The sequence below is a fragment of the Monodon monoceros genome, unplaced genomic scaffold, assembly GCF_005190385.1.
Source record: "Monodon monoceros isolate NGI ecotype Baffin Bay Population unplaced genomic scaffold, NGI_Narwhal_1 Super_Scaffold_6, whole genome shotgun sequence".
Lineage (NCBI taxonomy): Eukaryota > Metazoa > Chordata > Mammalia > Artiodactyla > Monodontidae > Monodon > Monodon monoceros.
This window is the reverse complement of record NW_021703783.1, coordinates 40,232,026-40,240,446: the sequence shown is the minus strand read 5'-3', so window position 1 is coordinate 40,240,446 and position 8,421 is coordinate 40,232,026. Positions and strand designations below refer to the sequence as shown.

The window sequence follows — 8,421 nt, the reverse complement described above, 5'->3', positions numbered from 1 at the left end:
GAGATGGGAGTACAGTGGGTGGGGGGCCTGTGACCCAGGAGGCCCTGCATCACCGGTTCAGCTTCTCCCGGCGGAGAGCATGCCCTCCGAATGACTTCGGTAGGTGTGTTTGTGACATGTTCAGCAGGTGTAAGAAGGATGGGCCAGTGCCAAAGGCCAAGCCCAGAGGTGTTTCAGATTTTTCCCTTTATGCCCCTGCAACCAAGCCCTGCTCTCCTGCACATATAAGAGACCCAGGCTACGGCTGTGGCAGTCAGTGGCCTGGCCCTTCTCGCTTCTCCCTGACAACTCTGAGCGTGTTCCTCTCTCTCCAGCCATGCTCATCAGACAGCAGTGTGTCCGAGGCGGGCCCCAGGGCTTTAGCTGTGGCTCAGCCATCGTAGGTGGAGGCAAGAAGCCTGCTTTCAGCTCGATCTCCATGTCTGGGGGCACAGGCTCCTGCTCCGGGGGCTTCAGTAGCAGAAGCCTTTGCAACCTCGGGGGAAACAAGAGCATCTCCATCGGCACGGCTGGGCGCTGGCGAGGCGCTGGGTTTGGGGCTGCTGGAGGTTTGGGGGCTGGCTGCTTTGGCCTTGGATTCGGGGGCTCCTTTGGTGGACGGGGTGGTGCTGGCTTCCCCGTCTGCCCTGCTGGAGGGATTCAGGAGGTCACCATCAATCAGAGCCTGCTGACGCCACTCCACATGGAGATTGACCCTGAGATCCAGAAGGTCCGGACCGAGGAACGGGAGCAGATCAAGACCCTCAACGACAGGTTCGCCTCCTTCATTGACAAGGTGAGCCGGCCCCTTGGTCAGATAAGGTGGTAGAAGCCAGGATTTCTGAGTCCTGGCATCTCAGACCTGAGCCTGCTGCGGACTTGGGAAAACTGTGAACTTCTCTGGGCCGCTGTTTCCCACCCGGTTAAGGAGAGTCATTACTCTTTCTCTTTTGTCCTATGACTGGTGGGAAAACAGGCTGCTCAACGCAGTTCAATACTTGGATTTCCCGACGTGCTGTGTGTTACTGGGCAAATCATTCAGCTTTTCTGGGTCCAGTCACCCCAGCTATAAAGTGGGTTCCTTGTTTCCCTGCTTCTTCTCAGATTTTGGTTTCATAAATAATATGGCTAATAATTTAATAGTTAATTAATTATAGTTAATATAATAGCTTAACGACTGGCACTTCTGTTGTCGGAGCGGAAGAAAACCAGGCTTGTTTCCCAAATGAGAAAGGGACTGACTCTAATGGTAGATTAGAGTTCCTGGTAGGACCTTGGAAGGTCATTGTGTTCATCCTCCTGATTCTGGGCAAAATTGCTCATTTCTGGGTCTGTTTGAAGAGGATAAGGGATGGCTCTATGATTTTCTTTTTTGTAGTCCACTTCCCTACTCCATGCAAGGTCTGGAGGTTCAAGTCTTTTCTGCTGTATGCTGTGCTTCCGTATGATGGATGATAGCAAAGAGATTAGTTCCAGAGAGTCATTAATCCAAAGATGAATGACTGAATAGATGGCTGTAGCACGTTTGGCCCAGGGTGCCCTGGTTCTCTGTGCATCGAAGTCTTACTTCTCTTAGATGAATGGGGCAAGAATGAACAATCTTGGAGTAGATCGAGTGGGAATATTTGCTCTTCTTGCTAGTTTGAATGAACCCATAGCAGCTTAAAAGGGCTTTAAATTGTGACTCTAGGACCTATAGATGTTAAAGTAAGACCAAGGGTTGGGTGCTTCCTTGTCTAATCTCGCATCATCACTTTAAGTTCAAACTGTGATCAGTCACCCTTACCTGCTTTTCTTACAATTCTGAAGCACCTAAAGTGGAAATATCATGCCAAACCCTGGTTTACCTGGCTAGATCTCTTCCTAGAGGGAAAGTTCAGGGAAGTCCTCTTGCAGCAGTGAGTCTATGAGACTCAGAATATGTCTAGGGCTTGATCTTAAATATTTATACTCAGTTGTGCACAGGTTCACAGGGACACACCAGGTCCATTTATAAGAAAGCTTGTTTAAAACATCTTCAGTGAATTTATCATTCCTTTGCCTTGGGTCAGGATCACTTTGAATGCAATAGCCCTTAGGCTGTGGTTGTATCTCCTAAGTTTGTTTTATTTTATTATTTCATAGAAGTTCAGTATTCTCAGCAACTCATCCCTTCTCAGTAGCTCTGGATCCCTGTGGTCGGGAAGTTGTTCTTGCTGCACAGTCAGGCCCCGATGCTTGGGCTCTGCTCTGCTCTTCCCAACACACGTGGCCCACTTGCTGCTATGGAGCGGGGCCGCCATGCTGACCCCAGTAGATAATGCCTGGAGTTGCAACGTGGTGGCCCTACTCGGATGGCTCTTGGGCTCCCTGGTTAGCTTGGATTGACGGGGATGGTGTTGGCCAGCCCTCCTGCCAGAGATTCAGGCCCTCATCTGTCGGTTGGTCCCTGTGTTAAATACAGGTGCGGTTCTTAGAGCAGCAGAACAAGGTTCTAGAGACCAAGTGGAACCTCCTTCAGCAGCAGGCGACAGCCACATCCAGCAAAAACCTTGATCCCTTCTTTGAGGCCTACCTCAGTGCCCTGAGGAAGCAGCTGGATACCTTGACCAACAACAAAGGACGCCTGCAGTATGAGCTGAAAATCATGCAGGACAGCGTGGAGGACTTCAAGGCCAAGTATTTGGGGAGGGGATGTGACAATCTGCCCAGCCATGCCCCAGGCCCCCCGGGGTCCTCTTCATCATTTAGAATCTCAGGCTCTGAAGAGACCCCAAAGGGTCAGGGAGGACCTCTAGTCTGTTCCCATGCTTCTACATGGTCACTTTTTTAATGGGGTGAGGTCTAGTAACCCTAAGTTGCCCCAAACAGAAAATGAGTGATGTCTTCAGAGAGCTGGGCTTGCCATATACAAATAAGATAAAAAACCGAACAGATGGAAAATAATACAGCAGGGTTAGAAGAATACAGGCTGTAGAGATAGATGGACTTGCTTGGCATACTGATTCCTTCACTTACTAGCCGTGTGATCTTGGGTGACTTGCTTAACCTTCTCTGAACCTTAGTTTTCATCATCTTTAAAATAGGGATAATAGTTCTACTTTATAGGTTGTGAGAATTAAATGAAATTAAATGAGATAGAGAGAGCTAGTAGCATAGTGCTGGACATAAAATGAACATTGAATGCAGAGTAACTCTTATTATGCTCATTATGGGATGGAGCTGAGAAAAATACCAGCTCCCTCTCTCAATTCACTCTCACACCAAAGAAAAAGAACTGGAGTATTGGCAACCCTCCTGAGAATTTAATCCACCCAATGGCCAAAGGACAGCCCTTCTATGGAAATAAAGTCGACCAGATCATTGCTGGTTCTCCTCCTCACATCTTATCTCTTGCAAACAGTCTTTTTAAAATTTGTTTTTCACTTCTCTGAGTAAACTAGGGTCTAGACTGGTACCTCATATGCTGTAATTACTCAATAAATGTAGGTGGAATGAATATCTGTATGAACGTGGGAAAATGTAGCCAATTAGATGGATTTTTCCAGGTAGTTAGATGTTTGAAAACCAGCAGGAGAGAGTGAGAAACAGTAGCTCACTGTGCGGCTTTTGTTTTTTTTTTTGCGGTACCCGGGCCTCTCACTGTTGTGGCCTCTCCCGTTGCGGAGCACAGGCTCCGGATGCGCAGGCTCAGCGGCCATGGCTCACGGGCCCAGCTGCTCCACGGCATGTGGGATCTTCCCAGACCGGGGCACGAACCCGTGTCCCCTGCATTGGCAGGCGGACTCTCAACCACTGTGCCACCAGGGAAGCCCTTGTCTTTTTTTTTTTTTTTTTTGCATCTTCCCATCTCCAGGTATGAAGATGAGATCAACAAACGTACAGCTGCTGAAAATGACTTTGTGGTCTTAAAGAAGGTAAGGGTTGAAGGCGGGTAGGGATGTGCTCCCCCTTCCCTTGGGAGTGGCCTTTGGCTTGAATCATGGGTTCGGTCCATCCCTCTCATCTCCACCCCACTTGGTACTATCCACATCTCACTGAACTATGAATTAAGGCTGTGAAAAAAAAGCCCATTTGGATAATTAACTTCCATGTCTGCAGGTGGCTTTAGGGGCAGAATAGGCCAAATGATTAGTCCCCCGCCACCTCACCTGGTGCTACCTTGTGTGTCACATAACACTCCCTGCCCCCTGTTGGAATGCCTGTACCTTGTCTCTTATCCTCCCCCTTCCTCTGCAGGACGTGGACGCCACCTACATGAACAAGGCGGAGTTGGAGGCCAAAGTGGAGGCCCATAATGATGAGATCAACTTCCTGAGGGTCCTCTATGCTGCGGTGAGGACTCCATTCCCCCACCCCCAACCCCCGTTCAGGGAAGGGACTCCTCCATCTGTGAGGCTGCTTGTCGGAATTGACAGTTCGTTGAAAGGACTCCAGCTCCCTTACTTCAGGGCCGTGGGCTCTCAGCAAGGTCATGGATAGAAAGGGTTGAAGTGAGAGATTCAACTGAGAGGTCTCAAAACCAGAGGTTGTCTTAGAAGATTAGGTCTAAAGATTGCATGGGATAGAAGTTATTGCTGTCTAGCATTTCTCTGGTGAAATAGATCCATTCCCTTCCCTTCCATGTAACATACTCAGGGCCCCCTGACCTGGAGGAGCTTAGGGAGCAGTAGAGACTATAAGCATTGTTTTTCTGACTTGAGATATCACCAACCACATGATTTCTACAGAGAAATTTACCCCTCCTCCTTCTCTGTATGCTTTGGGAATGCCAAGTTGGCTTCCATCTGAGCCTGTGGCATGGCCATTTCCACGGTGATGGCAGGTCTCTGGTGTCAGAGATTAGGGAAGACTCTCCAGGAGGCCTGATGTGAGACATTTTCCCTGCAGGAGCTGTCCCAGATGCAGACCCACGTCAGTGACATGTCTGTGGTCCTGTCCATGGACAATAACCGCAACTTGGACCTGGACGGCATCATTGCCGAGGTCAAGGCCCAGTACGAGGACATCGCCCAGAGGAGCAAGGCCGAGGCCGAGGCCTTGTACCAGACCAAGGTGGGTGTCGGGCTCGAGCCCAAGAGAAGTGAGGGGTAAAACTGGTTCTTCTGGGTGGCACTGATCCTGGTCTGCCTGGAGACAGCATGACATTTTGTATTATTCCTGCCACCTGTGGCTATTCTTGAGAATAGACTCTATCCAAAGACCCCTGACCCCTGATTCCCTGTGTCTCCTGGGTCTCAGGTCCAGCAGCTCCAGGCCTCAGTTGAACAACATGGTGACAGCCTGAAGAGCACCAAGAATGAGATTTCAGAGCTTAACAGGATGATCCAGAGGCTGCAGGCTGAGATCGAGAATGTCAAGAAGCAAGTATGTGTCACCTCTACCCGGCCTCGGTACAGGGCCAGGGGCCTGAGGCAGATGCCTCCACAGTAGACAAGCAGATAAGGCATCAGACCAGAAAATCTTGAGCTAGTCTGCGGGGGATTTGTAGCTCTTTGCATAAGTCATACCCAGATCTTTTCAGCAATATCCTAGTTAACATGACATGATAACCTCAGCAAATAAGTTTTCCTGGCTCTTTTTCATTGGTTTTGCTCATTTTATCTAATCAGTCTGGTGGGGGCATTGGTGGACCCTAGCTGGAGTGAATAAAATACATAAGAGTCAGGGAAGGTGGGGAGAAGGACAGACAGAATTCTGACATCCTAACCCAAGCAAAGCTGCTACAGGAGAGGGGACAGATTTAGAGGTCTTGACAGCAGGACCCTGGTGATTGCCTGTCCCGTGCCCCGTCTGCAGTGCCAGACTCTGCAGGCATCCATGGTTGATGCAGAGCAGCGTGGGGAGGTGGCCCTGAAAGATGCCTACAGCAAGCGCACAGAGATGGAGGTCGCCCTGCAGAAGGCCAAGGAGGAGCTGGCCCGGATGCTGCAAGAGTACCAAGAGCTCATGAGTGTGAAGCTGGCCTTGGACATTGAGATCGCCACCTACCGCAAGCTGCTGGAGGGCGAGGAGTGCCGGTGAGGGGGGCTAAGGCAGGGTGGGAACAGGAGGAAGGGAGAGGGTCCAGAGCCATGGCCAGTCCGGGACACCTCTGCTGGACCACTTGCTTCTGTGCTGGTGTGTTATGAATCAGGACGGTGTTATATAACAGGTTCACATTCAGGCCTCAAATCTGGCCGCTGAAGGATGGGAGGGTGCTTGATACCTGCTTGTTGAGCGAAGTGTGGCTCCAGGTTTGCTGAGGTTCACTGCTCTTTCTGTTGCCCACAGAATGTCTGGAGAATGCCAGAGTGCCGTGAGCATCTGTAAGTACCATCTGCCCCCGCTGTGGCCATTTGTTCACCCCGGTTTGGGGTGAGATTCCTGGTTTCCAGCACTGTTGGAACGACCATGTCCTTGTCTTTCTCCCACAGCTGTAGTTGGGGGTGCTGCCAGTGCCGGAGGTGTTGGTGGAGGGTTAGGAAGCTGCTCCGGATTTGGCCTGGGTTCTGGCTCCGGAAGTGGTTTTGGCTTTGGTGGTAGTGTTGGTGTCGGCGGCAGTTCCAGCAGCAAGATCATCTCTACCACCACCCTGGCCAAGAGATCCCACCGATAGAGGAGGTGAGGTCCCTGCAGCCGTCTGAGGCCAGCCTGGTCCATTCCTGGTGTCTCTGCTTCCTTCACCTCCACCTCCACCCTCCCTTCCTGGGGCTTATTTTACCAATGCCACCTCAGTGCCAGGGCATGGACTCTGCTCTCTTGGAGTTTGGTAGCTTCTTCCTAATTTGGGCTTGCTGACCCAGCTGGAATGGGAGAGGTGTCAGCTGACTCTTCACGTCCCATGGACAGAGGAGAATCCAGCCAGGCGCTTCATCTCCAGAATTATTAGGGTCGCATATATCCCTACCCAGCCCAATGCCGCCTCCTACCAGATCCCGGATCTCCCTCTACAGCAGGACCAAATTCCTTCTCCATCACTTGGCAGCAACTGACCCTGCAAGGTCAGGACAAGAGCCACTCAGTACCCTGTCCACCTCTTCTCCTTCCCTCTGTCCATCTTTGGGTGAATCTTCAATAAAAAGCTTTTGTCATTCACTTTGAGCAATCGTGTTTGTTCCTTGGGGAGAAGTCTCAAGAATTCAGGTGAAAGTGAAGGAGGCTGGGGCCTGAGGGGTCTGTCTGTCCAAATCAAGGTTATCAGCTAATTTCTCAGATCTCTACTTCTAAGTTGCCCAGATTATTAGGACAGAAGGGTCATGTGTGGAGCCTGAAGGCTGCCTACAGAACAGGAGCACAGTCTCAAAGCAACCAACAGTTATCCAAAGATCGCACATTGCAGGCAGTCAGGGTAGGGCCATCTCAGTGCTGAGACACAGGAGTATCTGGCGGGAAGGGGTGCAAGTCTGGAGGTGTGGGGTATAGGGCAGGTATGGGGACAGGCAGTCAGAGGTCTCCACTGAATATAGAACAAGAGGTTAGGGAGCTTATGGAGAGTTTATGCTCAGCGTCTAGCAACTCCCTGTCTTCACGAAACTCCAGGCATGGGCTTTCCCACCAAGCCAGCAAGGCTTTTGGGAACTTGTTCGCAGAATCAACAAGGTCACGATTGTTGGATGGAGAAATGAAAACATGTTGCTCTCACAGAGCTTTCATGCTGAGCTCACTTGCCCTTGTCCTCAGGTGATTCTGTCAGAAGTTATGTCTGAGTGGCTGTCCCTGAGTGGTGGGGGAGAGGGGGGTGTGAGGCAGGTCTTTGGGGGCATTGGAGGGTGTAGCTTCCTGTTTGGGGCCAGCCCTGGAGATTCCGGTTGGATTCAGAGGTGGGGGTCTGGGTATAGCCTTTGTGGACATACTGTTTTTATACTGGACCGATTCCAAGACACCTGGAGCATCACAATCTTCCCTTCTTCAGAGGAAGTCCGCACAGCTCCCCTTGTGCAGTCTGACCTAAATCCCTTCTACTACGGTTGCAGACTGCACTTACTCCCCTGGCCGTCAGTTGGTGCCTCCCACCCTCGACTGCCAGGGAGCGCATGCAGACTCCAATCCCTCCTCATGGTGCCTCCCACGGGCCCTTACTATGTGCAGAACAAAGGGCACGCCGTTTGCCCAAGGCTGGTCTCTGCCCATGGGGCCTTCGCCGCATGCAGACAGGCTCAGGGCAGCAGGGCAGAGCAGCGAAATGTTAACCTCAGGGGTTTGCGCTCCCAGGCAGGGGCCTCCTGCCAGAAGCAGCTGCTCCCTGCTCCCTGGGCTGGCCAGCTGGTCCTCCAAGAGCTAATCTCCCCATAGACCTGGGGCTCACCCCGTGTGGCAGAGCAGGAAGTCTTTGACTTCTTTCCATCACTGCACCCCTCCCCTGGGAGAATGCTGAATCGGCTCTTTTCCGAGTTTCTGGGGTGGGGAGGAGGAGTCGAGGGTTGGAAGCAGGGGAGGGCTTCTCAAGTTCACCCACCGGGAAGTTGTAGGTCGCGACGGGCC

General features: G+C 51.4%; 1 protein-coding gene across 1 annotated transcript; it reads left to right on the top strand.

The window, feature by feature from the left end:
• Positions 1-316: 316 nt before the first annotated feature.
• On the top strand, positions 317-6,556 carry LOC114885927 (keratin, type II cytoskeletal 4-like). The gene is made up of 9 exons (XM_029206336.1): positions 317-775; positions 2,423-2,637; positions 3,815-3,875; positions 4,198-4,293; positions 4,849-5,013; positions 5,200-5,325; positions 5,758-5,978; positions 6,232-6,266; positions 6,375-6,556. The coding sequence occupies exons 1-9, from the start codon at positions 317-319 to the stop codon at positions 6,554-6,556; spliced, it is 1,560 nt and encodes a 519-aa protein (XP_029062169.1).
• Positions 6,557-8,421: the final 1,865 nt, after the last annotated feature.

What these genes read in the sequence shown, in the direction of transcription:
- LOC114885927 (XM_029206336.1), top strand. Translation starts at nt 317, where the DNA reads ATGCTCATCAGACAGCAGTGTGTCCGAGGCGGGCCCCAGGGCTTTAGC. An exon ending in CTGGAGGGCGAGGAGTGCCG is followed by an intron (nt 5,979 to 6,231) that starts GTGAGGGGGGCT and finishes TGTTGCCCACAG; the next exon opens with AATGTCTGGAGAATGCCAGA. An exon ending in CCAGAGTGCCGTGAGCATCT is followed by an intron (nt 6,267 to 6,374) that starts GTAAGTACCATC and finishes TTTCTCCCACAG; the next exon opens with CTGTAGTTGGGGGTGCTGCC.